A 16,519-nucleotide genomic window follows, 5' to 3' on the forward strand; every position below is an offset into this window, starting at 1 on the left:
TATTCATCTTCATAGAATCCTTCTCCAATATCTGTTAGTTTATGATAAAAAATATATACACACAGTTGATGTTATAAATATGTATCATATAAATACACATAAATACATATACGTTCAAATCAAAGGTAACACCTCTCCTTTTATTTTTACTTATTTACATATTTTTTAAAGATTTTATTTATTCATGAGGACGGGGGGGGGGAGGGAGAGGGAGAGGGGGAGGGAGAGGGAGAGGGAGAGAGAGAGAGAGAGAGAGAGAGAGAGAGAGAGAGAGAAGCAGACTTCCCGCTGAGCAGAGAGCCTGATGTGGGGCTCGATCCCAGGACCCTGGGATCATGACCTGAGCTAAAGGCAGACACTTAACCGACTGAGCCGAGGCGCCCCTCTCTTTTGCTTTAAACAAACTTAGTGAAATTTCGAATGCTTAATGATCCTCTGACAGGAGGATTTTAGGTCTTCTGGGGATTAACAAGGCAGCACAGAATGCTCAGTGCCAACATTTTAACAATAGATAAAAGGCTATAAGGTAATCTTCACAATTCACTGATTCAGAAACTAAGCAAAACGAGACTGGCAAAGATTTCTCATTTCCCTATCCTCAAACCTGGATAATACCTGCAGAGAAATTGTCTCTGATATTTTAGTTTTACTTATAATTGAAACAGGTTCAAGTAATTTACAGTTTTTAGAAAAACACAGGGCTATACGCCTGTTTGCCCATTTGGACTACTTTGGGGAAGAGCATGCACGTAGGTTAGGGCCAAAACGCAGCACTGTGCACAGGAGCATGGGTGTAACTGAGGATCATCGAGAACAACTGTTGATGGCCCTGACCCTCACACTCGCCAAAGGAATGGGGATATTTTAGGGTTGGGTCAGAGAAACTGTAACAGAGGGCAAAGACGGTCTTCTATTTAACTTTATAAGCCCGCATCTTTGTACATTAAAACACACAGGATGCCAGCTGAACTGAAAGAGGAAATCGAGGCCCAGAGAAATAAGGGGATTATGGCTACATCCAGGGTCATGCAGCTTGTCAGCCACAACCTGGGATGAGACTCAGATCCCCTGTACACTTTCCCCTGCTTCTCCTTTCCTTTCCCTTCCTTCTCCCCACAACTCCCCTTTTGTCTTCTTTCTCTTCTGATTGGCTTTGAAACCTTTCCCTCGGCGCCTGTGCCGGCTCAGTCAGTAGAGCCTGCAACTTAAAAAAAAAAAAGACTTGGGGGAGAGAGAGAGAGAGAGAGCAGAAGCAAGCACTTGTGCCTGTGAGGGGAGAGGGAGAGGGAGAGAATCTTCAGCAGACTCCCTGCTCAGGGCGCGCAGAGCCCGAGGTGGGGCTCAACCCCATGACCCTGAGATCATGACCTGAACTGAAATCAAGAGTCGGATGCTTAACCGACTGAGCGACCCAGGTGCCCTGAGCCTGTGACTCTCAATCTCAGGGTTGTGAGTGTGAGGCCCACATTGGGGGGTGGAGCCTACTTAAAATAAATAAATAAATAAAAATAAAACTTCCTCCTCCTGTCTGCCCAATGCTGGATATCAGTTAGGGCTGCAAAAAGATTGGAAATCTCTAAACTACATCGACTCAAAATATATTTTCAAGTAAAAAGGAACGTTGCCAACTTCTTACTCATTGACTTCCAGGTCCTGGTCATCCGAAGATTCATCTTCTCCTAGGACGTTTTCAGAATCTGGCTGCCGAATGAGAAAGAAAAGAACTGTGCCCACAAGGCTAATCACTGTCAGGGCAATAAACACTGTTCTTCGGTCACTCTCTAGAGAAAAAAAGAAGAAAGCTGATAGCACTGGCCATGCAAACAATTCAAGTTAGTGTTATGTTCAGAGGTTGTTTAAAATCATCCAAACATTTCCTTGTTAAATGTTTACTTTATTGCATTAGTGAAAATCTCAAACAAGAAACTCAATGGAATAATACCTCCACCTTTGTCTTTCAGTTAAAGAAATACTAATGAGCCAAAAGAAAAATGGCACAAGAAATTAATCATATTCTTTTAACCAAAGAAGCATACAGACGAAACAAGGGTTCAAAAGTCTAACAAGTGACTAGTGTGCTCATACACAGCATAACCTTCTCCTATACCTTGAGCTGCTTAAGGCATAGTCATAAACTAAAATCCTAGCTTAATAATATAAGGAAAAAAGTTACTAAAGACGAAAACCTGAGAGAACTTAAGGCAGCAAGGTTCATTAGAACAATCTGAACAGAGCAATAATGGATATTTTGTGAAACTATTATCCTTCGAACATGTGTGAATAAAGCAAAGTGAATAACACAAACCTGATATTTGAGTTTTCCCCTGCCAAGCAAAATATATGTAGAGATTTCCAAAGAACAAGCTGGGGGAACAAAAGGGAGGACAGGATGTTGAGGATTTATTTCCATATTTATAGTTTTTAGAGCAGTTTTTCCATTTGTTAAAAAGTGGAAAAGATTTTTTTAAGCATATATAATTTTAAAGGTATCTATCTGCCCTAGATCGTTTAAAAGTATCGACTCCACCCTGACTCTTTCTGAAAAACTGACCCAGATGGAATTCAGTCTCCTTCCACGTGACAGTGACCTGATTCCGCCTGAACCGCCCTTCAAAGACTTGACTCTCTTTGAAACATGTGATTTATTGGGACTCTGGAAATGACTACTTGGAAACAAGCTTATGCTACTTCTCAAATTCTGTATTTTAAAGAATCCATGGGGGAAAAAAAAAAATCCATGATTCAGATACCTGCATCTAATCTGATACTTTAGCATACTTTCCCAGAGAAGGAATCATTCGCCTACACTCTGGTTTCTTAATATACACCCCCTTACAACTAAACATCTGCATTTATGAAGACTTATCAACACCACAATTTTAGGTAATATCCACGAGGGTAAATCCTCAGGACAGATTCCATGACAGAATGACCATTCTTGCTTTTTTACTTAGGAAATACAGAACATGTTGTATCATTCAGCCCTGATATAATTAGTCTCACTTTAATTTTTTTTTTAAAGTTCACTTATTTTTAAGTAATCTCTACAACCCAACGTGTGGCTCGAACCCACGACCTTGAGATCAAGAGTCACATGCTCCCCTGACTGAGCCAGCCAAGTGCCCCTCACTTTTGAATTTTAATATATTCATTAATAGCTATCAGGTGCAACTCAGTGGGAAGGATGTGGTCTTTGGAATGCAGATAAGGATGGTTTAAATCTGATAAGTTACTTCACTTTTAAGCCTCTGTTTTCTCATTTGTAGAACACCGATTATACCTTCTGGTCTCATGAGGTGGTGAGGATTACTGAGATTTAGTAATGAAGCCAACAGTCCCTGCCTGAAATATAGCAGATGCTAAATACAATTATGGTTAACATGATTTTCTCTTTACTAATCACGAGTCCCAATTAGGCAGGTCCATGCATTTCACACAATTTTATAAAACGTTAAATCCGTATCATATGCAGCTAGGAACTCAAGTCATGGAACACAGATGATTGGAATTTTCAACACAACAAAGATCTAAAAAAATGGTGTGACAAAAGAATTAAAGGAAAGACTAGCTCCAGAAGGATTATTACCTAGATTGTAAGAGTGCCCAGAAAATTCCACTGTTTCTCCCAATAGTATGCTCATCTGAATTTATTGTCAGGCAATTTCCTTGTGCTGTCCAAAGCACTGAAATTCAAACCAAAAGTTTGTCAAGGGAATGAAATCACTTGGCTTCACACATGAAACACATGATACGCTTAAATAAATCCCAGAAGACAGAGAAAATAAACATCGAGATGCTTACCGGCAGCTGCAATTCCAATGAAAACAGAGGCTGTGTAGAAGGACCATGGGAGAGGCTGGATAAAAACGGCAATGTACATGCTAAAATGTAACAGGTCAACGCATTATGGTCAAACAATACCTCATATAGAATGCCAATTATGCTTTCTAGGAATCGGTTCTGAGAATTCTTTTTTAAAAGTCAACCTGTAAAGGACTTCTCCAACACTACCTAAAGTGTTGGGGGAAAAAAGGACAAATGTGACCTACTCATTTCTTAATTTAGTATTTTGAATTTGTAAGATCGGACATTGAACGAGGGTTTGCAATTGGCCTTTGCCAATAGCTCAGCATGGGCTGGGACTGTCATTCTACAGCCCAGAAAAAAGGCTTAGTTATCTCGGTTGCATTCCTATTAATCAACTTGATATAAGAGTATTTCACGGGAAGTTCTTTTCAACTCTCACAGAAAGAGATTTAGAGATATCTATTTCTACGAATAGTAAGATGAAAAGAAGTATATGCACACATACCACCACATTAAGACAACATGGTAACCCTAGGCATCAAGGAGAGAACCAAATCCCTAAAATACTGCCTGTATTCTATTCAATCCAACTTGGCAATTTTTTTTAAGTAATCTCTGCACCCAACGTGGGGCTCGAATCTACAACCCAGAGATCGAGTGTCACATGCCTTTCTGACTGAGCCAGCCACGCACCCCCACATCAGCAATTTCTTGTGAAAAGTTTACTATATGCTTGGAAGGTGCTGAGGGTGTTTGGATTAAATGAAAGAAAATCGCACTACTCACCTGTAAAATAAACCACTTGCAAACATAGAAAGCTGAGGTCCTATAATGGCAACCACTGATGGTGTCATTAAATTTGAAGCGGAGAACACTCCATATATAATTGCCATGCTGTACACATAATACATAAAAGGAAAAAACAAAACCCTTGAATCACTGTCTCAAAAGTGCGTTTTTTCAAATCTACTTAGAGTCTATAGATTTTTTTGCCATAAACATTCATTTCTTTAGTTGGAATTAACAATAATTCTATCATCAAGCTGATTCCTATAATGAGGTTTTCACTTATACAAAATATTGAAGTCTCATCAAATTTCCCTTGGAATCAGCTTGCCTTGGACAATATGCTTTTAATGAACTGGTAAATTATAATAACAGCCAACATGTAACATGTAACAGACACCGAGCCAAGCGTTTTATGTATGTTTTCTTTATTAAATCTGACAGCTCTATAAAGACAGTATTATTATTATTATCCTCACTCTACAGAAAACTGAAACACAGAGGGGTTAAGTTACTTGCCAAAAGTGTAGCCAGATAGCTGGTGAATGGTGGAGCCAGAATCCCATCCCCGGTCATCTCACCCCAGAGGCCCTAGTCAACCAGTCTGCTCTACAAACTTAGTTTACAACTCCTGGCAACTGCATGAAATTTCATTATTATAAATGACAAGCACAGAGTTATCGCTCTTTAAACCAGAACTTATTTAACTCAATCTAATGGTCTCTTTTGAACATTATTCAGCTACTAGAGACCCAGCCCTAGTACATACATCTTGTAGCAAAGTATGGCTAAAACCATTTTGAGGGTCCTGAATTCATTTCCTAGACACTATTTACAAACCCAAACTAAATTATTCTTTGGCCTTTATGATCCTCTCAAACAGTAAAGGTTCTCTGGAATTGAAGACAAAGCTCTGCTAAAAACTGTGGTATTGTTAAACACTTAAAAAATGAACATTAGCACCCCTTTATTCTCAAATATCATACATAAGACCAGGTTTAGGATAGGTAATAAAGAACCAAATAAGAGTTGTGGGGGAAGGGGGGGATGTTGGTCAGCCTCTTAATAGTTAACTGCAGAAAAATTAAGAAACCCGTATGTGTTTATATCCATGTGTGCATTACACTCCCAGCTTCAGTCACAGTGTACTAGTGACTCATGAAGGTCTTTTCACTTTATTTTCTCTGTTTGTAAAAGTGGGACTAAACACCTTTAACAAAAATCTAAAAGCTCCTGATGACAGTATGTTAGTTATGAAATTACGACAGGACCGAATGTTTCAAGAATCATATAAAACACCCTCTGTTTAGGATTGAGAAGATGTAATTATGACAATACTTGAGTGTTTATTAAACGCCAGGCACTGTGCCAAGAGCTTTACAGGCCAACGCATTATCTGAGCAAGGAAACTGGGCTCACAGAAGTAACTTGCCTAACATAATGCAGCGTTAAGTCATGAAACCAGGATTTCAAACCCAGTATTTAATTCTGCATGAAACCTAAACTCATCACCTTTATTCTATTATGTTCTCCCAAACAGACCAGTCACGGAGAAAAAGCAACCACTACTAATTCAATCACAGTATTATTGCCAGAGATTCTGGTTAAGATTTAGGTAACTACCGTAATATATCAAGTAAGACCAATCATACAGTACAATACCTGGTATATCCACTGCCATGAAAATCTGTGCTATTTAAGCTCCTGATGACAGTTTGCTGCGTGGAAGATAAAGCTAATCAATGAAAACATTTCGCAGTCTCCCTCCCCATCCCCACCAAAGTTTGTCTCCAAGAACTGGGAATGAAGCACCCGGTAAAGTAAAATTCAAGATACTCAGTACTTCATATTGAAAGTCAACTATGAGACAAGAAAAAGGACTAAAAAACAGGAAAAGGCAAACCGATGACGGGGGGCGGCGGGGGGGGGGACACCAGCTGTAGCTATGCCTTGGGGTTCTTTTCTCCTCAATTCTCCCATTACTCATGGAGACTTTAGTACAGACAAAAAATAACAGGTCAACATACAATCCCTAAGTCCTATCAGAAGAATAAGCGGTCTTGTTTAACTCCCCATCCCGATACAGTATTAATAAGAAACGTCTGACACACGAAATTAAACCGAGGCATAAAAACCGAGGAAGGGTAGGTGGGAAAATACAAGGTGCAACTTAAGCGCGCTGTTAGGCACAATTACTGTTTATTGTCATTTCTGGAATGCGTTATGAGAGGCACTTCAAAGGAGGGAGAACAGATCCCGACTCACCGCCACATTTCCACAAGTTTGAAAGGCGGTGAACATAAACATAAAGGCAACTCCTAAAATAATAATGTTGAAAAGCTTTTTAGATTCCGGGGACATTGTGGCTCAACTCTGCCGGAGGTCAGCAGCAGCCCAGGGCGGTCAGCTCTCCTCGGGGGAACCCACTGACACTCCTGGGGAAGGAAATGAGATGGTGAGAAGAGGAGGCAGATCCAGGAGCAAGGCTGCCAAGCTGTCAACTTCCAGTTCTTGGATCAGAATCGCGGGCCGAGAGTGAGGCTCTCCCCACGGGCAGTTAGGACATTCCTAGGATCCGATCCGGGCAGGGAAAGGCCCGACACCCGGAGAGGTGCCAATAACGTCGTGGCTCCAGGTTGAGGGGCCCGCGAGGGGGATTATGGGCCAAGGCCGAGGTGCAGCGGCCGGCGCACCCCGCCCGCCTGGCCGGCCCTGACTCACCGCGGGTCAGGCGACCAGGTCATCTGACCGCAGCCTCGGCGCCAGCCGCTCGGCCGGCTGGGAAATGTAGTCCTGTGCAGCCCGATACGCGCAGGCGCGCCGTGTGGAGGGGCGCGGCGCCGAGCCCGCGCGCCCCAGCGAAGGGGGGGCTACAAAGCGGAACCCCGCGAAGTCGGGAACTGCGGGAGGGAGCCTGAAGACATGGCAGCGGGGCCTGAGAAAGCTGGAGATCACGAGGCAAACGACAGTAGGGGGAGTAATACCCGCTCTGATAGAAGCGGGAACCTTCTGCGGAAGTCCGAGCAGAAAAGCTGCGTCGAGCTCGTATATTGGCATGAAAAGAAGGCGGGGCCTGGAAGGGGAGCGCTTCCTGTTCCTCCTGCGGGAGAGCGCCCGTACGGCCTCGCAGCCGGAAAGAGCGTTTCGCGGGCTTTCCAACTGCCCACAAATTCCGCTCCCCCCTCCCAGCAATAGTGACTCCGCGCTTTTCGGCCCGCCCGCCGGGCTCTGCGCAGGCGCGTCGAACAGGGGCGGGGCGCGTGGCCGCGGCGTTGCGGGGCGGGGAGGGGCGAGCCAATCAGGGGATTCATTTCCGGGTGGCGCGGGCGCCATTTTGTGAGGAGGGATATAAACGGGCGCTAGGGCCGGCTGCCCGCCCAGTTGTTTCTTTGGTGGAGTCGAGTGCTGCGGCCTTTTCGCTCGTGTTTTCACCCCTACCCCGTCCGGCCTCTCCCAGCGTTTCCACGCGGAAGCCAACTGCCGGAGGCGCGGCGCGGCGTCGAGCCGGCCTAGTGTGAGGGAACCGCCGCCTCAGCCGAGCGCGCGGGCCCGCCCAGGGCGTTAGTTTGTAGGCGCGCAGTCGCGGCCCCCGGCCGGCTCTCCAGGGCCATGAGTTACGGTCGCCCGCCTCCCGATGTGGAGGGCATGACCTCCCTCAAGGTGGACAACCTGACCTACCGCACCTCGCCCGACACCCTGAGGCGCGTGTTCGAGAAGTACGGGCGCGTCGGCGACGTGTACATCCCGCGGGACCGCTACACCAAGGAGTCCCGCGGCTTCGCCTTCGTCCGCTTCCACGACAAGCGCGACGCCGAGGACGCCATGGACGCCATGGACGGGGCCGTGCTGGATGGCCGCGAGCTGCGGGTGCAGATGGCGCGCTACGGCCGACCCCCGGACTCGCACCACAGCCGCCGGGGCCCGCCGCCCCGCCGCTATGGCGGCGGCGGCTACGGACGCCGGAGCCGCAGGTAGACGGGCCGGGGGCCGGGGGCCGGGGGGGGGGAGCGCGGGGGGCGCAAAGGTGCGCGCGGACACGTGGCGGCGGCGGCGGCGGCGGGCGCGGGGCCGCGGCGGGGAAATGGCGGCCGGGCGGCGGGCGGCGCGGTAATGGCGGCGGGGCGGGCGCAGCACGCGGGCGGGGCGCGGCCCGCGGGTCCCGATGGCCGCCCTGACGCCCGGCCCGTCCGCCCCCAGCCCTCGGCGGCGCCGCCGCAGCCGCTCCCGGAGTCGGAGCCGCTCCCGGTCCCGCAGTCGCTCCCGCTACAGCCGCTCCAAGTCTCGCTCCCGCACTCGCTCGAGGTCGCGGTCCACGTCGAAGTCCAGGTCGGCGCGAAGGTCCAAGTCCAAGTCCTCGTCGGTGTCCCGGTCTCGCTCGCGCTCCCGGTCCCGGTCCCGGTCCCGGAGCCCTCCGCCCGTGTCCAAGAGGGAGTCCAAGTCCAGGTCGCGCTCCAAGAGCCCCCCCAAGTCTCCCGAGGAGGAAGGAGCGGTGTCCTCTTAAGCGAATGGTAATGTCAGTGGGCATCCGAGGCACATGACCCGAACTCAGAGATGGGGTTTGCAGGAGCTTGTTATGATCCGTGTTAATATAAAAGTGGCTCCTGATGTCGGGAGTGCGGCTGTGAGCTAACTCAGCTGTGGGAGTAATACGAGAGGGGTCTGCAGAGAGGATGTGCATAAAGCTTAGATAATAATGGCTGTTTCGTAAACTGTTTGAGACCTATTAATGAAAATGACTATTTCTTGCTGTTTTTATCCAACGTCTGCATTTTCCCCTTTAAAGCTGCGGTCTCCTGTTTGATAAAAGAATATTGGCCAGTATTGCAGATTTTAACTGATTTGGCTGATCCTCCAGGGACCAGTTTCTGTGGGCGTGTATTGGAGCAGGTTTGTCTTTAAATGTTAAAGATGCACTATCCTCTTAGAGAAAACGATCAGTTCAACTATTGTTGTACTGACTGGGACTTCATATTCTAATGGATGTGGCAAACGAATTGCAAAAAGAAGCAATGAACTTTTGGAACCCCAAAAAAGTTTACAGGTATTGCACTGGGTGGGGAAAGGATAGTGTGTCTTTAACTCTCAAATTGTTTGGTCCTATTTTTTAAAAGGAAAGGGCCCTAAGTAGCTCAGATATTAAAGCTTTATTCTCAATTGCCAAATGTTTCATTTGAGAACTAAAAATTTATCTTAAAATAGACTGATTTTCTGATTTCAAGTTGTTTTTGTTTGGATACCGTCCTTTTTTTTTTTTTCTTTTTTTCCCCCCTTTTCCCTCCCTTATATCATTTTTCACCTTGGTTATTAGGCCAAGATTGCATAAACACAAATTTGTAAAAGCGGATGGTAGCCTTTGTGAAAATTTCCTAATTGGGCCTTTATAATTAATGGCTGGGTGGAACCTTTCCGTAACCTACTTGTTTCACCAGAGCCTTAGTAAGTACATGCCTGAAACTGAAACCATGTGCACTTTCGGTTAACTTCATTGTAATGGAAGATAAACTGAACTTTTTTCTTTTCAAACCTAGATGGGTCAACAAGCAACATAACAGAAGACTTGGGGGAAAAGGACCACACACTCAGTCCATCGAAGAGTCCTTGGAACAAGCAACTGGCTATTGAAAAGGTTATTTTGTAACATTTGTCTAACTTTTTACTTGTTTTAAGCTTTGCCTCAGGTGGCAAACTTCATTTTATGTGCCATTTTGTTGCTGTTATTCAAATTTCTTGTAATTTAGTGAGGTGAACGACTTCAGATTTCATTATTGGCTTGGATATTTGAGGTAAATTTTCCTTTTTGTTTATATAGTGCTGACTTTTTTTGTTTGAAATTAAACAGATTGGTAACCTAATTTGTGGCCTCCTGACTTTTAAGGAAACGTGTGCAGCCATTACACACAGCCTAAAGCTGTCAAGAGATTGACTCAACATTGCCTTCATTCCTTAAAATTAAAAACCTACAAAAGTTGGTGTAAATTTGTTTGTATATGTTATTTACCTTCAGATCTAAGTGGTAATCTGAACCCAAATTTGTATAAAGACTTTTCAGGTGAAAAGACTTGATTTTTTGAAAAGGATTGTTTACCAAACACAATTCTAATCTCTTCTCTTGTGTATTTTTGTGCACTAGGCGCAGTTGTGTAGCAGTTGAGTAATGCTGGTTAGCTGTTAAGGTGGCGTGTTGCAGTGCAGAGTGCTTGGCTGTTTCCTGTTTTCTCCTGATTGCTCCTGTGTAAAGATGCCTTGTCGTGCAGAAACAAATGGCTGTCCAGTTTATTAAAATGCCTGACAACTGCACTTCCAGTCACCCGGGCCTTGCATATAAATAACGGAGCATACAGTGAGCACATCTAGCTGATGATAAATACACCTTTTTTCCCCCCCCTTTCCCCAAAATGGTATATCTGATCATCTTCATGTATGAACTTAAAATATGGAAAATGTTAAGGAAGCAAAATGGTTTGTAACTTTGTAAGTACTTATAACATGGTGTATCTTTTTGCTCATGAAAATTCTGTACTATAACCATTGTTTCTGTAGTTTAATTAAAACGTTTTCTTGGTGTTAGCTTTTCTCAGAATATGTCTTGGTCTTTTTTCCCCCCTTTATTTGAAAGACCTGTGCAATTACCTTGTGAATTGTTACTGACTGTACAGTATGAAAGTGAAATGTGTAGTAGTTGACTTTTCCTAAGTTAAAAATTGGAAATGCCATTTCAGCACCCATAACCCCTAAAATCAGTGCTCTAAGGTAGCACTTTCTTGAGGTTGTGGGTACCCCCGTCTCTCAGCTTAATTTATGCTGTTTTTATTTTTTTTTTTCCTAAAGAACAATCCAAATCCCTTTTTTACAGGTGTAAAAATTTTTTTCATGGCTTTGTAACCCATGAGTGTTGAGGTGACCCACCACCATCTTTAAGGCCAACAGATGAGACCATATTCAGTGCTTGTACTCCCAAGAAGCTGAAGTGGTCTGAGTCTTAGTTGGCATGCCAGGTTGCTAATTAGTATTGACATTGTCCCAGAAGAGCCTGTATGTAGGTGTAATTCAGAGACTGTCCTTTGCAAAGGAGATGACCAGCATTTCAACAGTATGTCTTCCTGGGAGGGTAGATTCTGCTATATCTTCTTTGTCTGCATCAAAAGACTCCAGAGGAATGTGGACACATTTCATATCCCACTTGTAGAGCAAAGCTTCAAGTGACCAGTCAGCACTGAAAAAAAAATAAATAGTTTTTTAAAATCATGCTTTTCCTGTTTTGCTTCAGATACATTTTCATTTTATCCTTAAAGTAGATATATGCATGAGGATTAGGATTTAAGTTTCAATAAAACTGAGTAAACCGGGATTATTCAGGCTTACCTTCTTACCTGGTAAGTGGACCACAACTGGACTTTGGGGTTTTTTTGCATCAAAAAGTAGACTGTAGTTAAAATGTCTTCAAAATCTGGGAAGAAAGGACTCCTTAAATGGACTTTTACTTAACATCTCTCCAGCCAAAGTTACTATTGAAAACCAAAAAAGTTTTACCTTCTGGTTCAAAGAACACATCAGATGCAAGAATAATATCTTGTGGTGGTAGAGCCAGAAGATCCTGAGATACATGGCCCCATGTCAGTCCTATGACACGCACCTGGGGCAGGTTATTCATTTCACAGCTTTTCCGGCAGATTTCTAGACAGTAAGGCAGCTCTGAACTGTCCGACAAGACCACTTCAGCACCGCATTTTGCAGCCATAATTCCTGGAAGGCTCACTCCAGCTCCAATCTAAATTTAAAAGACAGCATTTCAAAGTTCTGCTTACCATTGCAGGGAATTGGGGAACTTTTCCCTAAGTACAGGGTCAATCATGAGCTGCTCCTATCTACAAAACGTGCCACAATTGCAGTGCTTTACTATATGAAGCTTAAGCTTTTCAATTTGTAGAAATTACTTGAGATTCCTCGTAATTGGGTGGGAAGGTTAAGTCCCATGCAGGACCCTGTACTTGCAACTCAACTGACTTAATTGCTTAATATGCCCAAGGCAGTCTGGGACACTTGTTCTGTCATTGTCAGTTCTCTTACAGTCTAAGGGAGTTCCTATTTATACAGGACATTGGGTCTCTAGAAGCTTGATGGGTGAGTTGCCTGCACACCTGGCCATTATAATGGCTGTTACTACCAATTTCTACTGCTTTTATGTGGCTATAACCCGACAGGTCTGAAACGTGACTTCCTACGAGGGGGATTTTCCAGTTGGGCCTTCAAAGTGACAAGATCTTAAGCATGCTAAGGACTAACCAAGGAACGCCTTTATAAATACTGGATTGAAAACAAGTTTCCCGGGGCGCCTGGGTGGCTCAGTTGGTTAAGCGACTGCCTTCGGCTCAGGTCATGATCCTGGAGTCCCGGGATCGAGTCCCGCATCGGGCTCCCTCCTCAGCGAGGAGTGTGTTCCTCCCCCCTCTCATGTACACTCTCTCTCTCTTTCTCATTCTCACTCTCTCAAATAAATAAATATTTAAAAAATAAATAAATAAAAATAAAACAAGTTTCCCATTTTCCAGTTCTGAGCAAGAGCTTGGGAGATTATCAATCTTTTCTGAATCTCTACAAATTGCCACTGTTCAGGGCCAGAGGTATGCCAAGTATCTTCACACCCCTCATTTACATGGTTTTTGCAAAAGTTAAGAGGTGTAACTAAGTTCTAGATTTGTCCTCGGCCTTCAGATTTAAGCCTTGTACCATTTCTGCAAACTTGACAAGAAGTTTATTTCTCCAAGCATTTAGCAGTCTCACGTCAGGTGGAGTGATGAGGAAGAGTTTGGGATACTCTCAAGATTTCCAAAATATGGAAAGGGCTATTGTATGAGAAACTGCATGTGATACACTGGACCCCGGATGACCCTGTTGGGATACCCTGGAAAGATGATCTTAATGATTGCTTCCATGCCAAGATTCTATAACTAGAATTAGTCAATGGGCTTCACTTAGAATAAGGGTCAGCGTAATGTAAAGGGCCAGGCGGTATTTTAGTCTCAGTGGGACTCCTGTGGTCTCTGGTGCGTGTTCTTTGTTTAAACAAAATGTAAAAAGCATTCTTAGCTCACATGACTTACAAGCTGGCCAAATCACCCGATTTAAAAATATTTAACAAAAATAACAAGCACGTAGGGCGCCTGGGTGGCTCAGTTGGTTGGGCAGCTGCCTTCGGCTCAGGTCATGATCCTGGAGTCCCGGGATCGAGTCCCACGTCGGGCTCCCTGCTCAGCGGGGAGTCTGCTTCTCCCTCCGACCCTCTTCCCTCTCGTGCTCTCTATCTCTAATTCTCTCTCTCTCAAATAAAATCTTAAAAAAAAAAAGTTACAAGCACGTAGACTTAAATCCGAACAGAGTATTTTAGGAAACCTCAAGGGCACTTGTACCTCTAAGACAGCCTTGCCTGGCAGGGATCTTCTGTGAGACCACAGGTACTGAGCCAGGACCACCGCACAGGGCCAAACATACATCCCATACTGGAGATGCAGCACCTGAAAAGAATTTTTTGTATGCCAAAAATTACTCATCTGCTGGCAGTTGGAGTATATATTTTTACAGCAATTAGAGTGCCCAACACTGAACAAAAATGAGTTCCCTGCTGTCCAGTTCACATCCCGTGGGGTATATAAAACTGCAATACCCTGTCATAAGCACTCTTCATACACTCATTCACTCAACAAGCATTTATCCAGGGACTGAATGGCTTAGTGGGCTAAGGATGTAACTAGGTTATCATGGAATACACATATACACACACATAAATACCCTACTGGGAAAAAGACAAGCCACAAGTAAGCAAATATATTTTTAGTTGGTGATAATGCTAACACAACAGCAGGTGATGTGAGAGAGTGGTGGGGACAGGGAGGGGTGGGGAGACGGTGACCACAAGGTGACTGTCCTAGACAGCGAGAATGATTCAGGAAGGGGTCCTGAAGCAGGAACTAAAAAGCCTCTGGCTGGACCACAGAGGGCACTGACCGCAGGGGCATGGGGGCTGGGAGGCAGGGTTGTAGTGCAGAGGTCAGTGGGAAGGCAGGGACCAGACCTGTGGGGTCTTGTAGGCCACAGGAAGTTTAGCTTTTATTTTAAGTGCAGTTAAGAATGATGTATCAGAGGGTTACAATCACAGGCGTAACTTGGTATGCTTATGGGAAACAGTAAGTCCAGGAAGACATTCCAGAAGTTTGCAGCTCAGTCCTGGAATTAGGAAGGCAGGCAGCTTACAGAGACTTTGGAAAGATACAGAATTGTGAGAGCATAGTATTCAGGGAGGCAAAATAAGGACTCACACCTTTGGAATGAGCCTGCCTTGAGTTCAAATGCTGGCTGTGTAACTTACTAGCTGTGTGACCTCACCCATTATTTAACCTGTCTGTGCTTCAGTTTCCTCACCTGCAAAAAGCCTATCTCATAGAGCGACTTGGAAGACTCAATGCAAAGTACTTCGTCCAGCACCCGGCACAAAATAAGCAAAGCAAGCTGTCATTAAACCGCAAAACTGCAAGTCTTTCTGTTTTCTAGAGCAGAGGGTGCTGCTAGTGGACTGGCTGGAAAGGGGGCTGGAGTGGTGTAAGTATCAAAGGTGAAGGAACTGAAAGTCTGAACTCATTCAATTCACTCAACAAAAATATTAGTGCCTAGGCACTGGTTCTAAGTGTAGGGAGTGCTGCGTGAATAAAACGCCTGCCTAGTAGATTTTACCCAGGATACAATAAAGGATTTCTGACCAGAGCAGTGAGTGAGTTTGCAGATTTGGCTGTAAAGGGGTCTTTGTTCTCACAGGGAGTATCTTCACCTCCTAAACTTGGGAAGAAGTCCCAGTGGGTATTTCAACACGAAGGCATTTAAAAAACTATCAAAATTGGGTCTCACTGGAGACTTAACCTCCTCTTAGGCGGTTTTTCATCTTCAAATTATTTTTGCTAATACCCACCTCACAGACTGCTGTTAAAATCGAAACACTGGAACGTCCAAGTGCTTTGAGAAACCGGACGCATAAGGTATTACTTCTATTATTACTGAGAGTTTGGGGACAGCCGTGGGCTGAAAAGAACAAATGAGTGCCAACCCAAGAAACTTTATTTGAAAAGGGAGGGTGGAATCCTCGGTCCTGGATAAAGCTGAGTTAAGAAGCCCTTCAAAATCAAAGAAAATATTTGGTGTCAAAAATGCCACCTTTCTGGCTGGATACATTCGATGTGGAAGGCCCTTTTCCCGGCAGGGCCCCTTCAGGCCACAAACCTTCCCGCCCTGAGGTCCATCCTAAGGCAGGGTAGCCGCCAAACCCCGCCCCCGCCCCCCCAACACCCCCAGGTCAGCCGGGAACGGCTCCTGCCCGGGGCGCCACCGCAAAGGACCGGAGGCACCTCCCGCCGCACGCACCTGCGGGACGCTGACCTCCAGTACGGCCCCCTCGGCCCCCAGGCCAGGCTCCTCCGAGAACCGAAAGCGCTGGACCCGGACCTCATGCCGTCGGGGGCCACGCTTGCCTAGGGGGAAATCCGGGGCCCCCAAACGGGCCGGGAATAGCGAGGAGCGCCGGGCTGCCAGGCTGCGCGCGCGGGAAACCCCTGGCCGGCTGGAGCCGCCTCACCGGCGCCACGTGGCCCTTGGCGGCCCTGCCGGGTCGCTGCAACTTGACTGCAAGGGCGGGGAAAGCACCCTTCCGGCGACGATGTGGCCGCGCAGGGAGAAGACACCGGAGACCAGGCAAAAGAGACACGGCAGACAAGTGGCCTCGGGAACTCGCACGCCGGAAACGGGCCGCGCATAAAGCGGCCCACGCCCGGAAGTGACGCGCACACCGGAAGCGGGCGCGGGAGAGGCGGAGCCGTAGTCAGGCGGCTCCTCGATCAGCGCGACCTTCCCAACATGGCGGAGAGCCGGCGAGTGTGAGGGCGGA

The 16,519-nt window shown here is 45.7% G+C and overlaps 3 protein-coding genes across 10 annotated transcripts in view; 1 reads left to right on the forward strand and 2 right to left on the reverse strand.

The window, feature by feature from the left end:
• MFSD11 (major facilitator superfamily domain containing 11) overlaps positions 1-7,773 on the reverse strand; it is a 28,310-nt gene extending 20,537 nt beyond the window's left edge. Inside the window, exons 1-8 of the mRNA XM_028112747.2 lie at positions 7,315-7,773; positions 6,859-7,028; positions 6,256-6,311; positions 4,594-4,701; positions 3,802-3,881; positions 3,587-3,683; positions 2,306-2,364; positions 1,637-1,781 (exon numbers count right to left, since the gene is read on the reverse strand). Coding sequence (XP_027968548.1) covers positions 1,637-1,781; positions 2,306-2,364; positions 3,587-3,683; positions 3,802-3,881; positions 4,594-4,701; positions 6,256-6,311; positions 6,859-6,954 — 641 coding nt within the window. The 5' untranslated portion in view covers positions 6,955-7,028; positions 7,315-7,773. The remainder of the gene's footprint in view (positions 1-1,636; positions 1,782-2,305; positions 2,365-3,586; positions 3,684-3,801; positions 3,882-4,593; positions 4,702-6,255; positions 6,312-6,858; positions 7,029-7,314) is intronic.
• A 150-nt stretch (positions 7,774-7,923) lies between these two features.
• Positions 7,924-11,838, forward strand: SRSF2 (serine and arginine rich splicing factor 2). Of its 6 annotated transcripts, XR_003610725.1 has the most exons (4): positions 7,924-8,564; positions 8,791-9,101; positions 9,377-9,480; positions 10,122-11,838. XR_003610725.1 is itself a non-coding variant. In XM_028112514.1 (3 exons), exons 1-2 carry the CDS (start codon positions 8,203-8,205, stop codon positions 9,092-9,094), a joined length of 666 nt encoding a protein of 221 aa, XP_027968315.1. In that variant the 5' UTR covers positions 7,924-8,202; the 3' UTR covers positions 9,095-9,101; positions 9,377-11,838. The 6 variants fall into 6 exon arrangements, 3 of the variants coding, with proteins under 3 accessions (XP_027968315.1, XP_027968314.1, XP_027968316.1); XR_003610724.1 differs by having other exon boundaries at positions 8,791-10,219; positions 10,724-11,838; XR_003610723.1 differs by having other exon boundaries at positions 8,791-9,480.
• Positions 11,385-16,371, reverse strand: METTL23 (methyltransferase 23, arginine). Of its 3 annotated transcripts, none has more exons than XM_088028128.1 (5): positions 16,000-16,371; positions 14,010-14,105; positions 12,124-12,290; positions 11,956-12,040; positions 11,385-11,806 (listed from the first exon to the last, which is right to left on the reverse strand). In XM_088028128.1, exons 1-5 carry the CDS (start codon positions 16,083-16,085, stop codon positions 11,641-11,643), a joined length of 600 nt encoding a protein of 199 aa, XP_087884254.1. In that variant the 5' UTR covers positions 16,086-16,371; the 3' UTR covers positions 11,385-11,640. The 3 variants fall into 3 exon arrangements, with proteins under 3 accessions (XP_087884254.1, XP_027968317.1, XP_027968318.1); XM_028112516.2 differs by having other exon boundaries at positions 12,124-12,361; positions 14,001-14,105; positions 16,000-16,080; XM_028112517.2 differs by lacking the exon at positions 14,010-14,105 and having other exon boundaries at positions 12,124-12,361; positions 16,000-16,077.
• Positions 16,372-16,519: the final 148 nt, after the last annotated feature.

The sequence above is a fragment of the Eumetopias jubatus genome, unplaced genomic scaffold (genome assembly GCF_037043125.1).
Source record: "Eumetopias jubatus isolate StellerSeaLion01/CBP00866 unplaced genomic scaffold, mEumJub1_p1.0 scaffold_10, whole genome shotgun sequence".
NCBI classification, from domain to species: domain Eukaryota; kingdom Metazoa; phylum Chordata; class Mammalia; order Carnivora; family Otariidae; genus Eumetopias; species Eumetopias jubatus.

Coding starts and splice junctions, on each gene's coding strand:
- METTL23 (XM_088028128.1), bottom strand. CDS start 16,085: ATGAGGTCCGGGTCCAGCGCTTTCGGTTCTCGGAGGAGCCTGGCCTGG. Junction 14,106..15,999: donor TGGAGGTCAGCGTCCCGCAG/GTGCGTGCGGCG, acceptor AATTCTTTTCAG/GTGCTGCATCTCCAGTATGG. Junction 11,807..11,955: donor TCCACTTACCAGGTAAGAAG/GTAAGCCTGAAT, acceptor TTTTTTTTTCAG/TGCTGACTGGTCACTTGAAG.
- SRSF2 (XM_028112513.1), top strand. CDS start 8,203: ATGAGTTACGGTCGCCCGCCTCCCGATGTGGAGGGCATGACCTCCCTC. Junction 8,565..8,790: donor TACGGACGCCGGAGCCGCAG/GTAGACGGGCCG, acceptor GTCCGCCCCCAG/CCCTCGGCGGCGCCGCCGCA.